Below are 26,998 nucleotides of genomic sequence, written 5' to 3' on the forward strand. Positions count from 1 at the left end.
AGTTGTAATGTTTCCATAAGGTGAGGTTCAACAGCTGTAAAGTATTTTTAAAAATGCATTTTAATCATCAGTTGTTTATTTGTCCCATTAGTCATCTACTGGTTCCGGTTGTTAACCAACGTCCAGGATTTAGTTAAAAGCATCCCATATCCCTCTGAAGCTGAACAATATCAAAATTATCCAATGAAATTGTTTAAACACCTGACAAAATTTGTCTTAGGATACTGACAGTCACATCTCATGTCAAATAGACAGATGTCACAAGGAAAATAAGATGTCTGTCTATTTGACATGAGATATGACTGTCAGTATTCTAAGACAGATTATGTCCGGTGCTTGTACATTTTCACTGGATAATTTCAATGTCGTTCAGCTTCAAAAAAATATGAGATGCTTTTAACCAATCTGTTGTACCCTATATCGTGGGTGATGCTTAATAACTAATACTGTTTGATGGCTAATGGGACAAATAAACAGCTGATGGTTAAAATGCAGTTCATAAAAAAAAAAGATGCAAGAGTTGTCTGATGGTGTCCCATATGTGCTCAGCTGGAGACAGGTCTGATGATGAAGCAAGCCAAGACAACATGCCAAAACTATGTATGGGTTACAAGAGTGGTATGTGGGTGAGCATTATCCTGTTGGAAAACACTCTTTAGGATGCAGTTCATTAATGAAAGGGGTGCATGTGCTGTGATACGAAATGACACCTCAGACCATAACTATAGTTGTAGGTCCAGTGTGTGTAGCCTGCAGACAGGTTGGTTGCAGGTGTTCTGCTGGCCTCCTCCTAACCAACACAAGGCATCAATGGCACTGAGGCAACACTAGCTTTCGTCAGAAAACACAACAGACCTCCACCCTACTCTCCAATGAGCTCTCACTTCATACAGCTGAAATCGCAAATGGCAGTCAGTGGAATGCACGTTACACGGCATCAGGCCTGGAGCTGTCCTTCAGGTAACCAGTTTGGAACAGTTTGTTATGTTACTGTGGTGCCAACTGGTGCTCAGATTGCTGCTGCAATTGCTGTATGATGCACCAAAGCCATATGCCGAACACAATGATCTTTTCAGTCAGTAGTGCCACATGGCCAGCCAGAGACTGATCTTGCAACTGTACAGTCTTGTGGCGACTGCTGCCAGCAGTCATGTGCAGTGGCTACATTCCTGCCAACACTTTCTGCAATATCACGGAATGAACATCCAGCTTCTCGGAGCTCTACCACATGGTCTAATTCAATCTTGTGAGGTGCTGATAATGGTGCCTTTATTACCTTAAAGGCATTCTTGACAAACAACTCACCACATCCAATCTCAAAGTTAAGTAATGCTCATGATGACTGTCACAACGTGAATTTAAAGCAAACCTGGTTAGCATTCTCATAGTGGCACTACTGGTGTCACTGTAATGTGATGGGCTTGAAATAGGAGTGTACATAATTGTTCAGATGTAGAAACACACCTACCAACTTTTTTTCCTCCTTGGTGTTGCAATTATTTTTCTGTCAGTGTATTATATCTGGATATTCAAAGGCCATTGTGCAGATGGTTGCAAATGGAAAATATGTCCAGCTGGCAGAAGCTGTGTTGTGACAGTGGGTATCTGTGACACAAAACAACTCTTCAAATTTGTTGTTTTATGAAAATGCAGCCACAGTATTACCTTAGGATAGAACTTCTTGCAGGTGTCACAAGCAGTCATGAAATGCAAGATCAGAGCTCTGAATTGATGATGCTACTGAAAGAAGTTCACACAAGAATGTCTGCTCTCAGTGACTGTCAACTATTGAAGACACACTTATCAAATCTTCATCAGTGAGTTCTAATCAACAACATGGAAGCTCAGATAACCTGTGGATTTTTAGTGGAGTGAAGAAAAAGGTCTTCATGCTCACAAAACAGATCTGTGTGCTAAAGATCATGATAACCATCACAAGTAGACAAGGAGAGCTGTGGGTCACCAGTTGCCATGAATAGTCACAACTCATCCCTGTGTGTATGTGGATAGGAAAAGCCAAACCATTCCCAGGAGGTCAGGTCACTGCCATCAATGGAGAATCATATCACACTGCCAAATCATGGGCTACCCATCAGAGGAATCTACATCCAGCTGCCAATAAGTCCTGTGCTGACTTTAGTGAATATTGGCCATTCTGCATAAATTTTTCAGTGCATTCAAATCTGGAGAGGAGACAAGGCAGACTAGCCAACCCAGTGTGAAAACCATACCAACACCAGGGCTCATCCCCCCCCCCCCCTCGGCCAATGCTTTTATGTGGTTTTTGCAGCTGAGCAATGGATATTCAAAAGGAAATTGAGAAGAAGCTTCAGGTCATCATCAGTCAGTCATCGAGAGTCCTTGGTCATCCGCTAGGGTCCTCATGAAGAAGAAAGATGATGTATGGCATTTGTGTTGATTGCAAGTGGCTGAACAAAATAACCATAAAGGATTTTTTACCATTGCTTTGAACTGATGGCACGAACTGTTTGAAACGAGTGAAGTATTTTTCCACTGCAGACTGACAGATTGAGGTTGGTGAGACTAACTGGGAAAAGTATGCTTTCGTAATAATGGATGGTCTCTGAGAGATCAGTGTTATACTGTTTTGAATGTACAATGTACCCTTGGGCATATGATAGACAATCTGCTTTGGCTTCATAAATATACAATGTTTCTTTCCCATCGTGATGACATTATCATTTTCTTGGAAGATATTTGAACCACATGTAAGCCATTTGACTAATGTTCTGAAGTTTATATGTGATAGAGCAATTTGAGACAAATGGCCAGCATGTAAAAGTCTTGGAGTTCCTGTACTCTAAAATTACTTTGTGATGGGTATTTGGCAGTGGCAGGGAGGGGGGGGGGGGCAGAAAATGTTGCTGGTATGCAGCCATTCTTGCTTTACAAGTGCTGCACGTAACCTGCAACACATGCAATCCAGGGAGAAAGTGTCATTTGACAAAGAACAGTGATTGGCTGGTGGCTGGCCTCTACTGCTCGACTGGCTATCAGTCACAAAGTAATTGTAACTGGAATATAGTTGATTGGAATGGAGTGTGTCTGGATCCAGAAAATGTAAGAGGCATGACAGATTTTTAAGTACTCTGCAAATTTATGAAGTGCGAGGTTTCCTTGGGAAGTATTGTGCTACAGATGCTTCTCAAAGGATTTCAGTTGGATGGCATGACCACTACAAAGACACAAAATTTTCTAAGACCAACAAGAAGATCTTCCCATATCTTGAAGGAGACACTGACATCTTTTCCACTCATGGCACTTTTTGACAAGAATACAGGGATGTAACTACACTCTGATGCTCGTGATTAAAAGATAGACCCAGTTCTAGTGAAAAGCCAGGAAGGTGCAGAAAGTGTGATGCCTTGCATCCCCACAGTATGTTCCTAACTATGAGAGCCACTTTATGAGTAAGAAAGTGTGTCTTGCAGTTTCTTAGGCAATCAATAAGTTGATATGATAGACCATTTCCTGTTGTGCCTGACTGCCATTATTTATGCAGATTGACAAGTGTGAAGAATCTATGTGGTACATTTGCAAAATGGGCGTTGAAGCTTCTGTAGTATGTCGCCCCAGTAGCATACCCCACCAGACCAAAAAGTTTCAGGTCAGGATTAATAAAAAATGTAGAAACGTTAAGATGATAATGTTAAGACTTACAGTATTCTATGAAGCCTCCCCCCACTTGAGAACAATGCACAGAATATTAGCACTACCATACGAAACTGTCAGAAAAGTCCTTCTTTGACATTTTGTTCAACTCGTGTCACATTAGCTTGAACATCGGTTATGTCATCAAAGTGTTGAACCTTCATGTGAATTTCCAGACTGTCATTTTGTAGTAGGTTCATCTTGATAACATCAAGTCTTCTCACTCGTGATGATTTTTTCTAGACATGAGTTGTTTGTAGTTTCATTTCAATCAAGTCACACCAGACATCCACGCGTCATAATTTTTGTTTGGGAGTCAAGGTGTGCAGTACAAACTCTGCACATGCTTCTCTCATTTTCCATTCATTCTGCAGTGTGTCTTGAACACTTGATTTAGAGATGTTGCTCCATTGCAATTTGTGACACAACAGTGTTCACACACTACAGCCACATGTCCACTACATAAAGCCCCTATTACATGGTACACATGTCATATACATGTCTTCACCAGCACCCCAAGTGTACAAGCCTGGAACTGCCAAATTTTTATTTGCCCTATTACACAATACTCCTAACTTGTACAAGTCTGTACCAGCACCCCAAGGGTACATATTTTGAACTGCAGTCTTGTTTATGACATTAAGTGGAAAAACTGATCTTTTTGTAAAGCTGCTTTTTACTCATATTAAAATTTCTGAGAGGTCTGGGTTTGTATTTATTAATTGTGCAGCTGTCATGATATTACGTTATAATTATACAGAATTATGGACTACAGTGTTAGTTTCATGCCGTGCTGATACTACAAATGATTACCTCTGCAGCACTTGTTGTGACAGTAGCCACTGTAGTTGTTAAGAGCAGGACAGAATGATGATGTAATGCCAAGAAACAATTAAGTTCGATGCTGACTCAGAAGATGGGATGAAGGCACGGACAAATACATTCTGTTAATGAAGGAGCCGAAGCTGAAAGATCCATGGGGGGGGTGGATGTTCTTGAGGGATTTTTTAGGAGTGACATGGTGTGTTAAGAAAGCCATGTAAGGGAACCACTTCACTGTCATTTTATGCATTTTTATGATGCCTGTGCCACTTGTTTCAGTTTCTCTTATTTTTTTCAGCTTGGAACAATAGTACATCTGCAAAGATGCAAAACGGCTTTTGCTGTCCTCACTGGTCATAGGTGTCACAACTGCTCTTACTCTTGTGACTATTCTCCCAACACTATCCATCCTTGCTCACTGTAATAATGCAAAAGCTGCAGTCAAATCAAACATGTGTTACTTTCACTGTTACATGCTCATATAAAAAGTAAAATTGTGTGTTCATTTATGTAAAACATATAAACTCAGAATTTAACATTTGTAGACATACTTCATTGTGGTATAGCGTATCTAGAGGATCATATAGACAGACACCTTTCATTGCTGTGTGTCTCTGTAAGCATGCTTAAATGTTGTTTGTTCCTTTCCATATCACAGTAAGAAGCTGTCATTAGATTTACAACTTTTTTCAGTGGCAATACAAAAAATGGGAATTTTTGTTGATTTTATTACTGTATTTATAAAAAAAAATTATTCACTGAAAAACGTGTAAAGTGTCTTGTGCAATTGCTAGAAAGAGTCCTCAAGAGATCATGTATATTTTATCTGCTGACCACAGGTGGAAACAGTAACAAGCAGAAAGCCTGCTTGAAATGCTGTGTTCTGTACATGCGTGTGCGTGTTTACACTTTCTCTACTGTATATGTGCGGATCCATGACAGAATAGAAAGGTTCTCATTTCTCATTGATGGGTAAACCATCAGCTAAAATCATAGCTGCGCCAGTTCTGCTGCTAGGTGGCAGGCCATCTACATCTGACTTGTACACGTTAGGTGTGACATGTAATACTGGCTTAACACTGCCTGCTCACAATTGACTGATCAACTGCGCATCTGTTGTTTACAGTTGTTAGTTCAGATTGCCATAGTAGTTACTACACTGACATTGCCTTATGCCAGGAATAAAATCAGTATTAGAACTCTCTGGGCAGTGTACAAAAATGGTTGCAAACTACCTGTCATGGAATCCATGGGAAGAACAGTGCAATGCTAGTGATATGCCACAGCTGAACAAAAGGAAGATCCAGCATTACTGGCGATGATAGAGGCCTTACAGAAGGCAGAAACTGCCAAAGAATAATTCAGACTAATATATGGAAAATTGTATAAAAGAAAGTATGACCCAAGGGGATCAAAATTGCTGCTGGTCATCCCTGCAGATTTACAACTAGCTGTATAGAAGTATTTTTATGATCATACACTGAAGGCTTTCACTACCGGATGTTTCAGCTGCCGAGAACTCTTCCGGGTTGTATGGCCGTGCCATGGAACTCTTCTATCCCTGATGTTTCGTCCAAAGCTATGTTGGGCATCTATGGAGGTGCTCCTGGTTGTGCTGAGTCTTGCCAACTGATGAGTCAGACATCGAAGAACAGCCTAAATACTGTGGAAAGTGGGCATGGTCTAGATTTCACATGATAGCAGAGATAAACCTTGTCAAGGATAAAATATAACTATCGACCATAGTATGTCAAAGATAAAAACTTCTCATTGATTCTGTAGTGCCACAGTCTGTATATTGCTGAGTTTCATAGTTTCTTCTGTTCTGTTAAAATTATCCCCATGTTTATATATTCCAACGGCTTCTCTATATAGCTGTGGATAATAGTTCGACATAATACATAAAACTTCAGTTTCCGAAAATTTCACTACGTGATCACCTGACTGAAGAGCATGTTACGCCACAACTGACTTGTCTGTTTTCCCTAGTCAGCAAAGACTTTTATGTTCCTTTAAGCATGTATTCACACTTCTCTTTGTAGTTCCAATGCAGACCTACCACATGTACACGGAATCTTGTATCCACCACTTGCAGACAGAGGGGGACATTTATCCTTAACAGAATGAAGTGCTTGGTCTATTTTCTTAGTTGGTCTGAAAATCGGTCGAACGTTGTGTTTCCTTAAAATCTTGCCGATTTGATCCGTTACTTTTTTGATGAAGGGTAGAGAAACTGTGTTCTTCCATCACTGTGTCCTATCGTTGTCCTTAGGCTTCTTGTTATTCGGTTGCAAAACTCTATTTATTTCCTTACTAGAGCACCCATTCTTCTCAAAAGCCTGCTTTAGATGTTTTAACTCAACATCTAGATATTCCGGCGCACAAATCATTTTAGCTCTGTCCACTAGACTTTTAATTACACCTCTTTTCTTTTGTGGATGATGATTGGAATCCTTATGCAAGTATCTATCGGCATGTGTAACCTACCGAAATGCCTTTATGTTTCAAGCTACCATCAGTCTGTCTTATAACAAAGACATCCAAGAAGGATATTGCATTGTCGTTCTCCATTTCCATGGTAAACTAGATTTTAGGATTTAAACTATTTAAATAACAAAAGAATTCCTCTAAAGCTTTTGTGCCATGTGACCAAACCACAAATGTATCGATACCATTGGCATGGTTTCTTATTTACTTTTTGCACAGCTAATTGTTCAAATTTTTCCATGTAAAAATTGGTGATCTTAGGACTCAATGGGTTACCCATGGCCACATCATCAACCTTTTCATAAAACTCATCCTCCCAAACTAACTAGAGGTGAGACAGTGTCTGAAAAGAGCAGTCAAATCTGCTGGGAAAGCATCTGCTATGTAAACCATAACTTTGTTAAGCAGAATCATCGTAAATAAAGACACTATGTCAAAACTGACAAGAATATCCTCAGGAGCCAAAGTTAGTACCTTCAGTTTCTCAATGAAATGACATGAGTCTTTTTACATAAGAATCAGTTCGGCCAATATGCGGTTGTAAACAAGATGCCAGATATCTTGCTATTTGGTACATTGGGGAATTAATAGCACTGACAATGGGTCTCAGAGGAAGGTTAATCTTATGAACTTTAGGTAGGCCATAAAGTCTGGGACGTATAGCTTCACTCATTAAGACCCTGGTGGTTTCGATTCGAATTGCATTTGCAGTTTCCTTGGGGAGGGTTCGTATCCCTGCGTCTATGTTCACAATTATCTCCTCAACTGGTACTTTTTTAGGTGTAGGTTGAGGAGGAGAAGAAAGGTTTGTTGAGGAGTGAAGTTTACCATAGGAATGGAGGAAGACAATGCAGTATCTTTCTTGGATGTCTTCGTTATAAGACAGACTGATGGCAGCTTGAAACATAGTCTTTCAGAAAGTTGTATATACCGACAGATACCTTCATAAGGATTCCAATCATCATCCACAACAGAAAAGAGGTGTAATTAAAAGTCTAGTGGACAGAGTGAAAAGGATTAGTGCGCTGGAATACCTGGACGTCGAGTTAAAACATCTAAAGCAGGCTTTTGAGAAGAATAGGTACTCTAGTAAGGAAATAAATAGAGTTCTGTGACCGAATAACAGGAGGTCTAAGGACAACAATAGGACACAGCGGTGAAAGAACACAGTTTCTCTACCATTCATCAAAAAAGTAACAGATCAAATCGGCAAGATTTTAAGGAAACATAACGTTTGACCGATTTTCAGACCAACTAAGAAAATAGGCCAAGCACTTCATTCCATTAAGGATAAACGACCCCCTCTGTCTGCAAGTGATGTATACAAGGTTCCGTGTACATGTGGTAGGGTCTACATTGGAACTACAAGGAGAAGTGTGAATACATGGTTGTAGGAACATAAAAGTCTTTGCTGATTAGGGAAAACAGACAAGTCAATTGTGGCGTAACATGCTCGTCAATCAGGTGATCACATAGTGAAATTTTCGGAAACTGAAGTTTTATATATTATGTCCAACTATTATCCATGGCTATATAGAGAAGCCATTGGAATATATAAACATGGGGATAATTTTAACAGAAAAGAAGAAGCTATGAAACTCAGCAATATATGGACAGTGGTGCTACAGAATCGATGAGAAGTTGTTATTTTTGACGTACTATGGTCGATAGCTATATTTTATCCTTGACAAGGTTTATTTCTGCTATCATGTGAAATCCAGACCATGCCCACTTTCGATGGTATTTAGGTTAGACTGTTCTTCAACGTCCAACTCATCAGTCGGCAAGACTCAGCACAACCAGGGGCACCTCCGAAGATGTCCAACGTAAGGGAGGGCACTGATGGCGGAGGGCATGGATCACATCTCAGTGGTGCCAGTTGGGTCTATCAGTAGATGGGGTTTCACTTGGCATGGCCTGCACCTCAATAGGTATGGGAAGGGTAGGCTGGCTAAGCTTATAGGTGACAGTGTAGTGGGTGCTGGTAGTGGTGTCACTCATGGAAAAATTCCTGTAGTAGTTGGTGTTAGAGCTGCACCTTTTTTAGGTTGAAGTCAGCTGATAGGTATACCTGCTTAAAGGAAGTCCCTCTAACTAACTGCTCACCTTGAGAGGATGTAATGTTTCCAAGTAGAGAAGGAACTAGCATATTTCGTCAAAATATAGGAGGTGTTAGAGATAAAGTTAATGACATGCCAATAGATGTTAACTCTGAAATTATTGATATATCACAGCACCACCTATAATTTGATAATTCAGAGGCTTCCTTTACCAGGCTACAGATTAGCTGGCTGTTTCTTAAGGAATTCCTTGCGGGGTGGGGGAGTGGCTCTGTACGTAGAAAACAGTATCTCATTTGAGTCCATAGATGTATCACGACACTGCACTGAACAGATATTTGAAAGTTGTGCAGCATTAGTTGAATTTAGTGAAACTAAACTTCTAATTGTTGTTGTTTATAGGTCCCCTAACTCTGACTTCAGAGCATGTTTGCTTAAGCTAGAGAGGGTTCTTGATTCACTTTGAAGGAAGTACCAGAAAGTAGTTATATGTGGTGACTTCAATATTAATTTTGTATATGATTGTGCAAGAAAAAGGATGTTGGTAGATCTCCTAAATTCATATGATCTGATGCAAACTGTGTTTTTTCCAACAAGGGTGCAGGGGAACAGTAGCACAGTCATAGACAATATTTTTATTCATTCTTCATTACTAGATGGGCATTCTGTTAGTAAAAGGGTGAATGGCCTTTCATACCTTGATGCGCAAATTTTAACACTAAAAGGCTTTTGTACTCAAACCAATGTCATATTTAATTACAAACTATGTAGGAAAGTTACTCGAACAGCAATAGAGAGTTTTTTAAAACTTGTCAGGGAACAAGAGTGGCAAGATGTTTATAGTGCCGATAATATAGATGATAAATACAATGCTTTCCATAACACATTTCTCATGCTCTTTGAGAGTTGCTTTCCATTACAACATTCTAAACGGGGTACTAGCAGTAATGGACAGCCCGGTTGGCTGCCTAGTGGGATAAGGATATCTTGTAGAACAAAGTGGGAATTATATCGAAATGTTAGAAGTAGTCACAATCAAGCTACAGTAGCCCCATTACAAACAGTGTTGTAAGGTGCTTAAAAATGTTATTAGCAAGGCAAAGAATATGTGGTATGCAAATAGAATAGCTAATTCACAGAATAAAATTAAAGCCATATGGTCAGTTGTGAAGGAAGTGTCTGGTCAGAAGCACAAGGTTGATGATATAAAGTCAGTTCGCAGTAATAATATTTCTGTTACTGATAAATCAGATATATGTACAGTATTTAACAATCATTTTCTGAACATTGCTGGTGAATTAAATAAAAATTTAGTTTCTACAGGAAATCATATAAATTTCTTAGCAAATGCCTTTCCAAGATTGATATCTGAAATACTCCTCTGTGATACAGACAAGAGGGAGATTGAGTCAGTAATTAAACCACTGAAGACTAAGGACTCTCATGGTTGTGATGGAGTGTCTAGCTGAATATTAAAGTACTGTGCTGCACATGTTAGCCATGTATTTAGCCATATTTGTAATTTTTCCTTTAGGAATGGTCAGTTTCCTGAGCGATTAAAGTACTCAGTAGTAAAGCCGCTTTATAAAAAGGGAGAAAGGGAAAATGTAGATAATTTTAGACCTATTTCTATGCCATCAGTGTTTGCAAAAGTTATCGAGAAGGTTGTATATACAAGGTTACTGGAGAATTTAAATTCACATAATTTGCTGTCAAATGTTCAGTTTGGTTTTAGAAATGGTTTAACAATTGAAAATGCTATAGTCTCTTTTCTCTGTGAGGTACTGGATGGGCTAAACAAAAAGTTTGGAATGCTTGGCGTATTCTTTGATTTAACTAAGGCATTTGACTGTGTTGATCTCACAATATTGCTCCAGAAGTTGGACCATTACGGAATAAGGGGAGTAGCTCACAATTGGTTCACCTCTTACTTTAGCAACAGGCAGCAAAAGGTCATTATTCACAATGTTGATAATGGCTGTGACGTGGGATCTGAGTGGGGTACTGTCAAGTGGGGGGTGCCCCAGGGATCAGTGTTGGGGCCGCTCCTGTTCCTTATTTATATAAATGATATGACCTCTAGTATTATGGGTAACTCTAAAATATTTGCTGATGACACTAGCTTGGTAGTAAAGGATGTTTTTTGCAACATTGACTCGGTTTCAAATAGTGCAGTACATGACCTCAGTTCATGGCTTGTAGAAAATAAACCAACATTAAATCACAGTAAGCCTCAGTTTTTACAGTTTCTAACACACAATTCAACCAAACCTGATGTTTTAATCTCGCAGAACGGGCATATGATTAGCGAAACTGAAGTTCAAATTTCTAGGGGTTCAGATAGATAGTAAGCTATCATGGAAAGCCCACGTTCAGGATCTTGTTCAAAGACTTAATACTGCCATTTTTACTATTCGAACGGTATCAAAAGTGAGTGATACTTCGACACACAAATTAGTCTACTTTGCTTATTTTCATTCACTTATGTCGTATGGTATTATGTTTTGGGGTAACTCTTCCCATTCTAAAAGGACGTTTTTGGCTCAGAAACAGGTGGTTCGGACAATAAGTGGTGTGAATTCACGAACCTCTTGTCGACATCTGTACAATAGTCTGGGTATTTTGACATTGGCCTCTCAATATGTATATTCCTTATTGTCGTTTCTCGTTACCAATATTAGTTTATTCCCAAGAATAAGCAGCTTTGACTCAGTTAATACTCAGCAGAAATCAAACCTCCATTTGGATCGGACTCCCTTAACTCTAGTGCAAAAAGGTGTGCAGTATACTGCTGCATCCATTTTCAATAAGCTGCCACTCGAATTCAAAAATCTTAGCAGTAATCCACGCGCTTTCAAATCGAAACTGAAGAGTTTTGTCATGAGTCACTCCTTCTATTCTGTCGAGGAGTTCCTTGAAAAGTTAAGCTGATTCTTTTGTAATGCTGATAGCGTTTACTTAAGCTTATGGACAGACTTTTTTTCAGGTTCATGAACATTTATTTTTATGTGTTATTACTTTTATGTTGTGAGTTCATGTACTGACACGTTCCATGACCTTGGAGATTTGCTCCTCAATTTGGTCCTACGGAACTTGACGTGTAAATAAAAATAAAAAATAAAAGTAGCTTTGGACAAAACGTCAGGGATAGAAAAGTTCTATGGACCACAGCCATACAGCCCAGAAGTACTTTCATGATCTTCTGATATCGTGCCATTGGGGATCTGTGAAGACCGTTATAGGATCAGAAGCAGGTATAATCTGTCGGGCAGTATGTAAGCCATCATAGGGAATTCTGACAACTGAGTTGTGCTTCAGTTACCATAAGCTCATTAGGCATCAATTCCTCCTGCAGGTCCTACATTTCACTGAATCAGAATTGACCTCTTGCGTAGGCTTCCCAAGTTATCAGATGTGAATAAATTGAGGGTAGTATGAAACATGCTACTTCACTTGCTATTCTGACTGCCAAAGCACCAAGAAATACTCAAGAAATAATTTTTTTTAAGATGCTACACCCTGTGTGATAATTTCTGATTGTGGTAAAGAGTTTCTATCAAACTGTTATTTGAAGTAACTAGATGCTTATGCAACATTGTTCGTAAAGAGTTTCTATCAAACTGTTATTTGAAGTAACTAGATGCTTATGCAACATTGTTCACACACTGCTTACCAGCCACAGGTGAATGGCCTCACAGAACATTTTAATAAGACATTAGCAGATAACCTCTTAATGAGTGTTGATACTGAACAAAGAGACTGGAATATGTTACTGCCTGTCATGCCATTAATATACAACACAGCAAAGAATGACACTGTATGTTTCAGAAGGTGAAACAACAGTGGATACATTGTTTCTGTTTCAACCTGTTGATGCTGAGGATGTTTACATCAAACAGCTCTTCACCTAAGCTGCAGAAACAAAACAGGTGGCATGCATAAAGACCTTTTGTGTACAAACACAGACCTGTAAGCTAAACTCAGGGGAATAATATTGACTGTTACTTTTGTGTGGAATGTTGGTGTACCAGAAAAATGATTAAAATGCTTCTTTGGATTCTACTGAATGCTATGTTACTCATCAGACAGTACCAGAAAGCCACGGATAGTTATCCTACATCGAGGGGACAACAGTGCAGTTGTCAATCACGTCCTTTGCATGAAATCCTTGCATAGTCTTGATCTACAGATTGATAATAGGTGCTTCCAATACAAGAACATGAATATTTGACGAACAATTGTGATGGCTTGATGGAAGTAACTCTATTTGAATATCACACTGGCCGTGAGGATGTTAAAACACAGCCAGTATTTGGGGTTCCATCATCCCTGCCACATGAAAGCCTACAGGCTAGATTGATCCAGGAAGATGTAGTCCATCATGGAGTAACAATTATAAGTCACAGGATGGTAATATGTGGGGAACCAGTTCTACTCATGTCTACTGCAATTATTTATCATTTAAGACTTGGAAAGTTTTGTGACTTATTTATGGAATATTAGAATGCAGTTAAACTTCATAAGTATGTATGAATAGCAGCACAATTTGGTGAGATGGGCAGTTCAGCTCCATCGGTACATTGTGTGTGCTTAATAAACATCATTCAGAGGGAAGTGTGAGTTCTTGTTGTTGACTCTGTTGCCATAACTGGTATTTGATCCTCAGTTTTATGTGACAGTATGAGACAGCTCATATGACTAAAAATTACCCTCTCAAGACACTTGTATACATACAGAGGAGGGTATTCGTGTGGTAACTGTGGCATATTTGATTTATCTGATGTAAGCATGGTGACTATTGATGCTTTCCTGATAAAGTGAAGTTTATTACCTGATTGCATTGTGTTGGTGATACACAGTGGTTAGCACACTGGACTCGCATTCGGGAGGATGACGGTTCAATCCCACGTCCGGCCATCCTGATTTAGGTTTTCCATGATTTTCCTAAATCGCTCCAGGCAAATGCCAGGGTGGTTCCTCTGAAAGGGCATGGCTGACTTTCTTCCCCATCCTTGCCTAATCTGATGAGACCAATGACCTCACTGTTTGGTCTCTTCCCCCCTAACAACCCACCCCCTTGTATTGGTGATAAATCGTGAGAGCCTCCTAATTGGATATTTACAGCAGTGAAACAGGAACACTCAGTGAGTACCATTGAAACTAGTAGCCTTTCATTTTTTTTTTCATGCTGGCAGTAATTTCATCACTTCAAAAAGTTTGTCATCAAGGCAGGTTATCAGCAAATGATCGTAGCCTTTTACATCATCATTTTATGTGGTGGTATGAACTCAGACTCCTACAGCAATGTAAGTTTCTGTAATGTGATTTGCAGCTTTGTTTTGCAGATTGCTGATACGTGGTTAGTTTTTCATGTAAACTGATTGCTTTCTCACAGCCAGCATAGCAGACATCTTGCTTTCCTACTTGTTCTGGAGAAGTTCAGTTGTTCCATGATGTCTAACCATTTGCTTATTTAATGGATATATAGAATTTGATCTTTAACCTCCATACCTTAACCTTTGAAGAATTGGTTATAAGAGTTCCTCATTGTGCTCATATCACCCCAGTTTGTACTGTTGTTCTGTTAATTTGTAGGAATCCTATCAAGCTGCCTGTCAAATCAAACTACCTACAGAAGCTAGTTAGCTTTTCAGAAATTCTGTGTGGTGTGAAGCATGATATTCTTATAAGAACAGTAATTCCCTCTCCTAGTACTACTTGCCAATGTGGAGAATGAGGAAAATTAGGCAATGCTCAAGGGAAGGCTGCAAAGATAGGTTGTTTTCATTTGTTGTGACAAGATGAGGCTTGCTTTCAGTTCTCCAAGATTTCAATTGAAAGATGTTACCATCATTTGCATCAAAAGCTAAATTAAGATTACTTTCTTCACCCCAGTGTACTAGGCCATCACTGTCCTCGTTCATTATTCAGCATTTTTTGTTCATCCCGCTTGTTAAAATCTCCTAGGTAGATTTCAGGAAAGAAGATGCAGAGAACAAAGTATTTGATTCAAGTGATTGATTGTTGAAAGCAGGTTTATAGATGATGTTAATCAAAGAATTGCTGACTTTTATGGTGACCTTGTGTATGTGATCATCCACAGATATCGTCGTAAGTACAGGCCACTGAGCGAGGTGGTGCGGTGATTAGGACACTGGACTTGCTTTCAGAAGGATGACAGTTGAAACACACTTCCAGCCATCCTGATTTACATTTTCTGTGATTTCCCTAAAATCGATTAGGCAAATGCCAGGATGGTTCCTTTGAAACAACATGACCAACTTCCTTCCCCATCCATCCCTAATCAAATGGGATGGATGACCTCACTGTTTGGTCCCTTTCCCCAAATCAACCAACCAACCTTAAGTAAAGACCCTTTTCTGATTTACAGACAGAACTCGGGTGGAAAAAAGTGACTGCTGGGAAGACAAATTTAGTTGAAGCCACAACAAACTGAAAGGCAAACACTATTTTTTTAAGTGTTAATGACCTGATGGGGAGGTATTTATTATAGTGTGTCATTAAATTCTTGTATAGAGCATATGTAAGAGAAGTCCTGTTAATGATGTGCATTAGAGAACAGGGGCTTTTATGTTTATATTTAATTTGCCAGTGCTGCATGTGTGTATAAAGTCATCGCAGTGTGGATCCATCAAGAAGTAGCTCATATTTTCCAAATTCCATGTGCTTGTTTCATGGCTATATAGCAGTTGATCTTGGGACCAACATCGTGTAGTGCAAAGACCTAACTTGCAGTAGGTATGGTAAGGCTGTCCACTACAAAAGCTGAAAATGGTGCCACAAGCTCCCATCAACTGCTCTGGTAGCTGTTCGGATGGCAGTGGTGTTACTATCTTTCAGACAGAAATATGAAATATAGGAAAGAAATAGTGCACATATTCTTATGCAGATTCGAAGTATACTCGAAAGCAATTCATCTGGGTAACTGATGGTATTAGGATGAAACTGAAGTTGTATAGTAATGTCGTCAGTCATAGGCAAGTTACAGAATGTCCCTACAGGTAATCCTGCAAAGTGCTGAAGAAAGTCATTACATAGGCTGAAACAATGCATCACATCAGGAGAATAAGCAGCTTTTGAAACAAAATTAAAGTAATATGGTCAGTTAAAGAAGTATTAGGACAAAATGTGGATGTTCAAGGTATCACATCTATTCTGTGGGGAAAGATACTATTAGTGATCCAGAAGAGTTGTTCAGAATGTAGGCAAGTGTGCAGAACTTCTAAAAGTTAGTACACAAAGCCAATTATGCTACATGCAGCTGCAGGAAACAAGCAAGGAGAAAACTGAAGCAATTATCAAATCGCTGAAAAGGGATACATTACATGGATGTGATGTAGTATGAAGTAGACTTAATTAAGATCAGTTCATCATGCATTGGTTGGCTACTGTCACCTGTGCTACATATATTTGACTTATGGGTAGTTTACATATAGACTGAAATGCTCATTATTAAAATGACCCCATAAAAATGGATAGAGAGATAATGTAGACAATTACCTTGCTACTGGTGGTTTTGAGTACAGCCGAGAGTAATAACACATCTCAGTATCCAATCTGGCGTAAGAAGAGGATAATCTACGGAAAATAAAATTTGTTTAAATTTGACATTGTCAAACTGGAGCACAAATGTATTTGAGAGACACTTCATTCCCAAATGCCATTAATATATTTGATGGTTGTATTACAGTTAACAGGTTTTGACTTCAATGAATCATCATCCGAACTAAATCTAAAAAAACAAAAATGTAAAATTGCTAATGAATATAAACAGTTATAAAAATATTAAAAACTGGAAGGGAAGGAACACATCAAGTGCTCATCAAGCACTCACTGTACTCCTAAAATAAACTGCCACTCCTGTTCATGTGTCATACTTTAAAATGGAAATTTTATGTTTATAAAGCATGTGTGAGCATACTTAACTTACATATGTGAGAAGTACAGTGTAAAAAAAAATTTTACGAAACCATAATATAATAATTATTTTTCATTCATTTTAGGGTTCTGTAACTCAGCCAGTAAAACTGGAACCCTTATAGGATCACTGTGTTGTCTGCCTGTCCATCTGTTAAACCCACTTTTCTCATGAATCTATTAAGACCCCTTTTTCTCAGGAAGGAGTATAGCTGTCAAGTTGATATTTATGTCAGGAACGAAGGTCCCTTGGTGGAGTAAGCAGTTGAACCTGCCAGGCCTGGTGGTCAAGTGGTAAAGTGCTTAAGGTCCCTTCGTGGTGTAAACACTTTAATCTGCCAAGCCTGGTGGTCTTGTGGTAAAGTGTTTATCTCGAAACTGAGAGGTCGCAGGATCAAATCTTGGTCGGCCCACAGATCTTTCAGCCTTTGTTTTAACTTAACCTTCAGCTCTCAACAGTGTGATGAGTCACCAGAAACAAAACATGGTTCATATTATACATTAAACTGTAGATCCCATATCCCTGGTTTTTATGATTCTTATTGTTGTTGTCATAATCAACATCATCATCATCTATATACATAATTCAGTTTGTGTGGAACCATCAGATTGCGAATTATGCTCACGCTAGTCCAGGTTTTTGGGTATAACCAGGCACAGTTTACTGTATTGAAAGAAATGTGGGCAAATGGGATAATACAGCTGATAAATGGAAATCAAACATGCTGTAGCTTACCAAACAAGAAAGCACTGGTATGTTGATTGACACATACTTCATCAAAGACACCAACCACTTTCTCGAACGCCTGGAATCCTTACCCAGTCTGTTACCCCCGGAAACCATCCTTGTAACCATTGATGCCACTTCCTTATACACAAACATCCTGCACATCTAGGGCCTCACTGCGATGGAGCACTTCCTTTCATGCCGATCACCTGCTACCCTACCTAAAACCTCTTTCCTCATTACCTTAGCCAGCTTCATCCTAACCCACAACTTCTTCACTTTTGAAGGCCAGACATACCAACAATTAAAGGGAACAGCCACGGGTACCAGGATGGTCAGCTTGTACGCCAACCTATTTATGGGTCACTTAGAGGAAGCCTTCTTGGTTACCCAAGCCTGCCAACCCAAAGTTCGGTACAGATTTATTGATGACATCTTCATGATCTGGACTCACAGTGAAGAAGAACTCCAGAATTTCCTCTCCAACCTCAACTCCTTTGGTTCCATCACATTCACCTGGTTCTACTCCAAATCCCATGCCACTTTCCTCAACATTGACCTCCATCTGTCCAGTGGCCAGCTTCATACATCCATCCACATCAAACCCACTAACGAGCAACAGTACCTCCATTATGACAGCTGCCACCCATTCCATATCAAACGGTCCCTTCCCTACAGCTTAGGTCTTTGTGGCAAACGAATCTGCTCCAGTCCTGAATCCCTGAACCATTACACCAATAACCTGAAAACAGCTTTCGCATCCCGCAACTACCCTCCTGACCTGGTACAGAAGCAAATATCTAGAGCCACTTCCTCATCCCCTCAAACCCAGAACCTCCCACAGAAGAACCCCAAAAGTGCCCCACTTGTGACAGGATACTTTCCGGGACTGGATCAGACTCTGAATGTGGCTCTCCAGCAGGGATACGACTCCCTCAAATCCTGCCCTGAAATGAGATCCATCCTTCATGAAATCCTCCCCACTCCACCAAGAGTGCCCTTGTGCCATCCACCTAACCTTCGTAACCTCTTCGTTCATCCCTATGAAATCCCCAAACCACCTTCCCTACCCTCTGGCTCCTACCCTTGTAACCGCTCCCGATGTAAAACCTGTCCCATACACCCTCCCATGACCACCTACTCCTGCAGTCCTGTAACCCAGAAGGTGTACACAATCAAAGGCAGAGCCACGTGTGAAAGCACCCACGTGATTTACCAACTGACATGCCTACACTGTGGGAATGACCAGCAACAAACTGTACATTTGCATGAATGGACACGGGCAGACAGTGTTTGTTGGTAATGAGGATCACCCTATGGCTAAACATGCTTTGGCACACGGCCAGCACACCTTGTCACAGTGTTACACCGTCCGGGTTATCTGGATACTTCTCACTGACACCAACCTATCAGAACTCCGGAGATGGGAACTTGCCCTTCAATATGTTCTCTCTTCCCGTCACCCACCAGGCCTCAACCTCCTCTAATTTAAAGTTGCCACCCCTCATACCTCACCTGTCATTCAAAAACATCTTTGCCTCTATACTTCCGCCTCGACTGTTATTGTGTCTATCAACATACCAGCGCTTTCTCATTTGGTAAGTTACAGCATCTTTGTTTTTTATATATATTTTTCGCACGTGGAATGTTTCCCTCTATTATATTCATATGATAAATGGAAATGATATATTTGTTTAATTTTATCAGATGTGCTCCTGATTTATGTAAGTTTTTTTCTGTACTTGAAGTTTGTGCTGCTCAGTCTACAGGTATCTCGGAAGTCTAACTGTGCCATCCCAGTACATATATTCCATGGTGACATTTGTGTTTAGAATAACGGGCTTTTTGATAACAGTTACTTGACCATTAAACAGAATGATGTGCATGATTCCAGGTTATTTTGTCAGTAAACTTTCAACAGAGCTAAAAAGTGTGTGTGATAAATCACAGGTTTTCCAATATAAATTGAACACCAGTAGTTTAGCATCCTTGTGCCTCCCAGAAAATATGCGTGCAATTTACAAATTTTCTAACTCTATATACTGTGTTCTCTTAGGTTTAAGATAGCAGTGTCTGTATTTTTATTTTATGTTTTTTTTTCTAGGAATATGGCAAAAAAAGATCAACTGCAGGTTGACAGCTGTATTGTGACACTGTCAGAAGACTACAGAAATCATATTCCAGGAAATGCAAATCAAGGTCACCGTAACAGGTCAGGGAGCCTTGAAAATATCACAGAAGGTTCCAACCAAGAGGATAACATTTCCTCAAAGAACTGTGAAAAAGTAGGAGGAGATCCTGCTTGTAATTATAATTGCAATTCCTGCTCAGGTGTTTTCTCATCAAAATACAGTCTTATCAAACATGTATTTACCCATACTGGTTTGGATGCTCCTGTACACATTTGTAAATTTTGTGGGATAGTTTTTAATTCAGATGTTGAATTGCAGAGACACAGTGAAAGGAGTTGTTGTAGAATATTGCACAAAGAACCCTGTCATTTTAGTCATAAGACTCAAGAAGGGAACTGTAAAACTGATATTAATAGTTTCTTGGCAAAAAATGAAAGTGCAGATGGTGAATTTACTTGCAGTTCTTGTGAGAAAGTTTTTCCATCAAAATATTGTCTCATAAGACATGTATTTACTCATATGGATGGTGTACAGGCACCTTCACATATTTGTAAATTGTGTGGAAAGATTTTAAGTGCAGCTTTTAGCTTGAGAAGGCACTATAAGTATGGTTGTAAGAAGTCATATCGTGAAGAATCATGGAATGGTGATAATCAGTTGCAAGAAGATACACATTATGATCACAGGAACTTGCAGGAGAATGAAGTGGTCAAGGAAGAAGTGGCACAAGTTAAACATGCTCCCAACACCAACAATAAAGAGTTATCATCAAAAGATGTCTATGATCACGTTGATGGCGAAGAAACGTACTCATACATCTGCAGTGTGTGTGGTGGAACGTTTAGTACGGCATCAAGACTGAAAAAACATTTTTTGAAACTTTGTAGCAGAATAGATGATTCCATACAGTACCTTAATGGAATACAAAGGAGGACAAAAGAAAAGAAAATGAGTAATTGCTCAGATAAGTCTGACAGAACTACAGGAGAAACTGCTCATTCTGAATTCAAATGTAGTTCATGTCCAAATGTCTTGTTATCAAAAGATAGTCTTACGAAACATGAATTTACTCATATAGATACTACATATGCCCCTTCATACAACTGTAAACAGTGTGGCAGGGTTTTCAATACAGAATTTCACTTGGAAATGCACGTGAGCAGAAAGGAACAGTGCACAGCTGTAGAACAGAGAGACGGTGTTGTTGACCTTGACCTTTCTGACAAGAAAAGGTTTTTGCCTCAGATTCATAATGTGTCACAACAGGAGTTGGCCGTATCTATTAGTGCTGCACAGTCATCAAATTCCAAACTTAAGAATATACGTGTGACATACAAATGGTCAGTTAGGAGTGGACGTAAGGTGAAAATGTATCTTTGTGATTTATGTGATAAGCCCTTTAGAAAGTCAAGTAACCTTTTAACACACCGACGTACGCATACTGGAGAAAAAAACTGCATCTGCAATATCTGTGGTAAATCATTTGGTGTGATGGGCAATTTGAAGAGACATTTGATGTCACATTCAGGAGAATATCCATATACGTGTAATGTTTGCAATAGACAGTTTAAGCAGAAAGAACATTTGAAGAGGCATGGGCGTATCCATACAGGAGAGAGACCTCATAAGTGCCGCATTTGTGGAAAGTGTTTCAAGCAATCAGGCTCATTGCAAAAACATAAAGTTGTACATACAGGAGAAAAGCCACACAAATGTGAAATATGTGGTAAAACTTTTGGTCTTCTTGGCAATTTGAAGCAGCATACATATACACATGCAAAGGAAAGATGCTATAGGTGTGACATTTGTTTGAAATCTTTTAGCAAGTCCACTACGCTGAAAAAGCATTCATGCATTGCCCCAAGTGAAGGCAGGCGATATAAATGTACCTTTTGTTGTAAATACTTCTATCGATATTGTCTTCTGAAACAACACCTTGCTATCCATACAGGAGTACGACGTTACAAGTGTAATGTTTGTGGGAAATCTTTTATTGGATCAGGTAATTTGAAGATACATATGTACGTACATACTGGAGAAAAACCATACAAATGTGAAGTATGTGGAAAAACTTTTAACCAGTCAAGCAGTATGAGGCGACATTTAAGAGTACATAATACAATGTAATGTGTGCACATGGTACTGTCTTCTGTATGTTTAGCATAAGATGCATTTAGATACAACGATACAAATTTTGTGCCACATAATTTCGGGTTGTAGAGAGGAGATAAAAATTCTGTATAAGTGTACATACTGGGGAGAACTTCACTGTGTAAAAGTGTATGATGTATGTTTAAACTTAGTATCATGAGATGGCATAAAATAACCTGTGCTGCAGGTTCGGACTCATCGGCTTTCAGTACAAGCCCTCAGAAATGCAAATTTTGTATAAGGCTGTTGAAAGTTATTCTTGAATGTGCATAACCTAGTATGTATGATAGTATTACAGTATGTGAAAGATATTGGCTGGATATTGCTACAATGTTTAAAAGATATTGGCATTATTCTGGTGATACATAAATTTGGATTAATGTTGGGAGATGTATTTCTGTTGTGCTAATATATTATCTATTTATCACAGGTACCACATGGTGATATTCTTCAGCATGTTAAAAAGATAATACATATTTGCAAAGATAATGTAATGTCTCAAACTATTTTGTCACAATTATGTATTTAAATCCAAAACTTTGTATAATGTATGAAAATAAATTTTATGTCATAATTTATCTTTTGTATTTTATATGCAGGGAACTGAGGCTTAATGAGTCAGATTATAAAATAGAGTATTTACTGGCGATATTTTCATTCTGCAATGGATTTGGTATTTGGGGGGCTGTGTATCGTGCTGTGTTGTGGTGGCACTTGTCTATATCCATGTGAGCGAATGTGTGTTTTCAGTGTTATTTAATAAGTCTAAAAATTATTGTAACTGCTTTTTCAGAGGAAAAATGGTGGATAATGGCAGTAGTTTCATCTCACTTTGAGTCTTTATGTCTGCTAACAGTTTTTTTATGTTGGAAATATTTTATCTTTTATGACACTTTGGAGCATTTTCTTATCAGTTTTGCAAACACTGTAACTATTGTTACATACTATTTTCTGTATTGTAAGACAATGAAATGCTGCACCTGAAATGTTTCACTCTACATGATACGTTTGTTTTTGCATCAGATGTTGTTTCACTGTATTACAGTTATCTTGGTACATTCAAAATTCTGTATGTTTATTATCTATTATTTTCCATTCACAGAAATACTGATTAGTATAAGTGACATTTTTTGTCTAGAAAATAACACTATCTCATACAAATAGTCACATTATAAAGTTTGACATTGATTTATAGTTTGTGTCAGAATATGTGTATGAGATTAGAAGGAAACTAAGGTTCAGAGTACATTCTGTAGATATCTAGGCTGTCACTGTAGGGTACTGAGTAGTGCTATCAAGTGTGCTTTAATTTGTGATTTATTTGTTCCCAAACAATGATGGAATTTTTATAGATGACAGTACACCATTTCACTGAGCCGTAATTGTTCATCATTGAGTTTAAGAGCATTATGGACAGTTTAAATAAATGATTTGTCCACTCGGATTGCCCGATATGTATCCCATCAAATATTAATGAGACATAATTAAAAGATCAGTTAGTGCACAAAATCCTGCACTGGCAAACCCTTGTGCAATTATGGATGGCTTTTTCACAATGAAACTAGTTGCCGATTTATGAACATGCTTTCAAGAACAAGAAAGAAATGTGGGGTAGATAGTGTCCTTTCGAAAATTGTGCTACACTAGGCCAAAGCCTGGTAAGCATATTATTTTGCAACACTGATAAATATAGATTTTATGCATGACAGTAGTGAGTGCATGTATGTGCATATGTGTCATGTACTCAGTTGCTCATGGTATGACGACAATTCATAGAAAAATTACTGCCAACACTGATGGTATGATTCACTCATAATATGACTGTTTTCAATAAGAGGGGGAAAAGTGTTAATCTGTTATATAAAACATACACACACCACTTGTTACAGAGCCAAGACACATGAAAAATATTTCGTCCATCAGGTACTATCAGCTACATTGACATGATTAGAATCTAAACATCAAATTATGTTTTCTTAGAAACTTCTCGGAGTAAATCCAATTTATGGACGATACATTAATTTGAGGTATAGCTACAGATCCCATAGAAAAACCTGTTGGACTCCCTGTGTTCCATGTACAGCACATAGAACTATAATTGAAGTCTGTAGTAGATTGACACCTGTGCTGGGTTTCCTGATTTTTAACCTGACAAAATTATCAAAAGCTGAATGAATCCCACAAAAGATATAGTGTTAATAGGATTATTCTTGTACTGAAACTGATGCAACAATTGAATTTTGAGTTGGTTGTCACTAACATCGGACCGTGAATCCAGATAGCCAGAATTTTAGCAGATAATGAATGCAAGCTGTCAGCCTGTTGATACAATTGTGTGATGAAATATACAGTTATATCTGGTTAAAGGGCATCATTTCAGCGCTTTAGCAGTCCCAAAAGATTATCCTTTGCGTATACGGTAAGCCATCATCTAAGATTTTTTGTTACTGTCAAGTACATATTGCAATATATTTTCCTTCTCTGAATCTCAAATTGCTTATTACACAATTTGCTGTCACACTGTAATTCCTTTCATCTCTTCAGGACAATTCAGATAACGTGAAGTTGAAAGAAATGACCGTCTTCTTTTGGCAGGTTCCGTTTACCTTTTCAGTGTGTTTTCTGATTTTTGCGGGCTGTTTTTATTGTATCTTCCTTGCTCCAGTCTAGAAAAATATTCTGATGATCATCACTTTTTATGGTTCTTAATTAATAATTTTATTTGTTTGATTAAAAGTTTTGGAAAGCTTACTGTCTCAGTAAGTATATACATTATACCTACATAATAAGATTGATGATCCAGGTTGGTTTTTCTACTGGCAATGAATGTTCAAGACATTTTAAAATTTTATTTCATTTATTATTGCAAAACGTTGTACAACACCTATTATGTATGAAGACAATTTTTGGTCAAAGATAACCATTCACTTATGAAATTACAAAGCGGCTCTATTTTGTGTTACCTATATATGGGCATTCAACCACAATAGCAAATTTGTGTTGATACAATGCCAGTTTCATAAAAATCCGGTTAAATTATAATATCCAATTAGAAGATGCACAATTTTCATACTGGTCATATTTTGAGCAAAAGACAGTCGGACTGATAAGTTTCTCCTTGTAAATACCATTGGCGTTTTACAACAATTTGAAAACCAATTTGGAAAAGCTGGATGTTACTCTCTTGCACACAGTCACGAGACAATTACTAGTTGAAGACTGACCAATGATAAACCTTTATTAGTATATTTTTACACATTGTGCACGTGGATGTAATGAAAAAGGACAGACTCAAGTGTAGATCTTCAAGCACACTTTAAGGGGAGCCAAAGATGCCTATGCTGCCCATGTAAAAATTGCTAAGTTTGAGGAACATTTATGAATAATCCACTAAATAGAAAAATTTGAACTTTTTTCAACACACAGAGCGGCTTAGTATTGCAGTTATGATCTAGAGCATCTTTGCTAGTTTGCTTTCAGTATTTTTTTTTACTATTGACCCAACATTTTTTTTACAAAAAAATTGCTTTATTTAATCAAATTGAAACAAAACTACTCAACATATTGCCAAATGCCTGTGTTACAATATAAATTTGACCACAAGGAGTGCTGTCTAAAAATTTCATCTCTCTAGTTTGAGTGAATTTTGAGAAAATTCTAATTTACAAGAAATGGCTGTCAAAGTTTCTTAATACGTTCCTGCACTATAGGATGGATTATCAGGGTCTTCTTCTTCATCCTCCAAAAGCTTCCTTTTTGTTTTTCTTTTCTGGCCTGTTGTTCCATTATATTTCATATCCCTTCCTCTTCTTTCTGCTCATCTTATCCTCTCTCTGTGAATATTTCTTAGTGCTCGTACAGTGTTTAACCCAGCTGGAAATCCTAATGCCTTCAGTACTTCACACTGTTTTCTCAATTGTAGGTTGCTATTGCATCATAAATTCCAAAGTGCAATGTTTTTATGCTTGCAAACACCCTTTTAGGAATCATTGTCCAAATTAAATTGTTATCGCTCTCATTAGGATTTTGTGTTTTTCCGTGTAACAATTCCGGCTGTGTTGTCATGAAAAACTTGTTTTATTGCTTTTATCACATCTGCTGGAAAACCAAGTCCTTTTTGGCAATATATTTGCACCAGGAATCTTTTGGATGCAGACTGTGTTGAGGGCATTCGTTGGAAGAGGCACTACGAAGAACAATGCCCACACTGCTTTTTGCGTGTCACTAGCATTACTAGTATTTTACCTTATTGCGTACCCATAGTATCTCTGTAGACGTTCAATCATTTCATCAGTACACCTGCCTCTCCCTTGTATTGACTTTCCGTCACTGAGCTTAGTTGAACACAAAGTTTGCTTGAGCCTTTAAAGCTGTGCACCCTTCAAGTTTTGCACATGCCCAGTGCATTCCAACTTCTGAACTACAAATTCATTTCCATATGGTTTCAGTTCCTGTATAGTATTGAAACCTTTGGAGTCACCATCCCCAGGGTAGTATTTGCACCTAACATTGTATCTGGGAACTGAACGTTCAGAAATTTGTTTCACTCCTTCCACTTCCATAGCTCCACTTGATCCACTAAAATTTGCCTCACAGATACCGCTGTGCTCTCCTTTGATTTTATTTATGAACTTTCAATGTTTTGACAATATTGTTCTTATCACTTTTGCACTATCACCACAAGTAGCAGTTATGACCTCATTCAGGAAGTTAAGTACCCTCTTTTGCCAGCAAACATCTGATGCGACTACAAAGTCCCTATCGATTCCTTCACTGCTTCCTTCATGGGTTTTAAAGCCACATCTTCAATAGAGGATCCTACGAGTTCACAGTAGTAACCAAATTTGCTTGGAGGCGATGGCAAGTTCATAATGCCACAAAACAGTTTACCAGCAGCAGATCCTTTTCCAATAGATCGAAGACCATGTACAAGTCAAACATTCACACCAAACCCTTAGATTGCCTATTTTCACCAAAGAGACTGGCATGTGAATTGTACAAAGTCACTT

The 26,998-nt window shown here is 38.5% G+C and overlaps 1 protein-coding gene across 1 annotated transcript in view; it reads left to right on the plus strand.

Moving 5' to 3' along the window:
• LOC126248382 (uncharacterized) overlaps window positions 1-22,958 on the plus strand; it is a 549,077-nt gene extending 526,119 nt beyond the window's left edge. The window contains exon 51 of the mRNA XM_049949323.1: window positions 19,811-22,958. Within this exon, the coding sequence (XP_049805280.1) occupies window positions 19,811-21,965 (2,155 nt within the window). The 3' untranslated portion in view covers window positions 21,966-22,958. The remainder of the gene's footprint in view (window positions 1-19,810) is intronic.
• The last annotated feature ends 4,040 nt before the right edge of the window (window positions 22,959-26,998 follow it).

Source organism: Schistocerca nitens, chromosome 3 (assembly GCF_023898315.1).
Source record: "Schistocerca nitens isolate TAMUIC-IGC-003100 chromosome 3, iqSchNite1.1, whole genome shotgun sequence".
NCBI lineage: Eukaryota > Metazoa > Arthropoda > Insecta > Orthoptera > Acrididae > Schistocerca > Schistocerca nitens.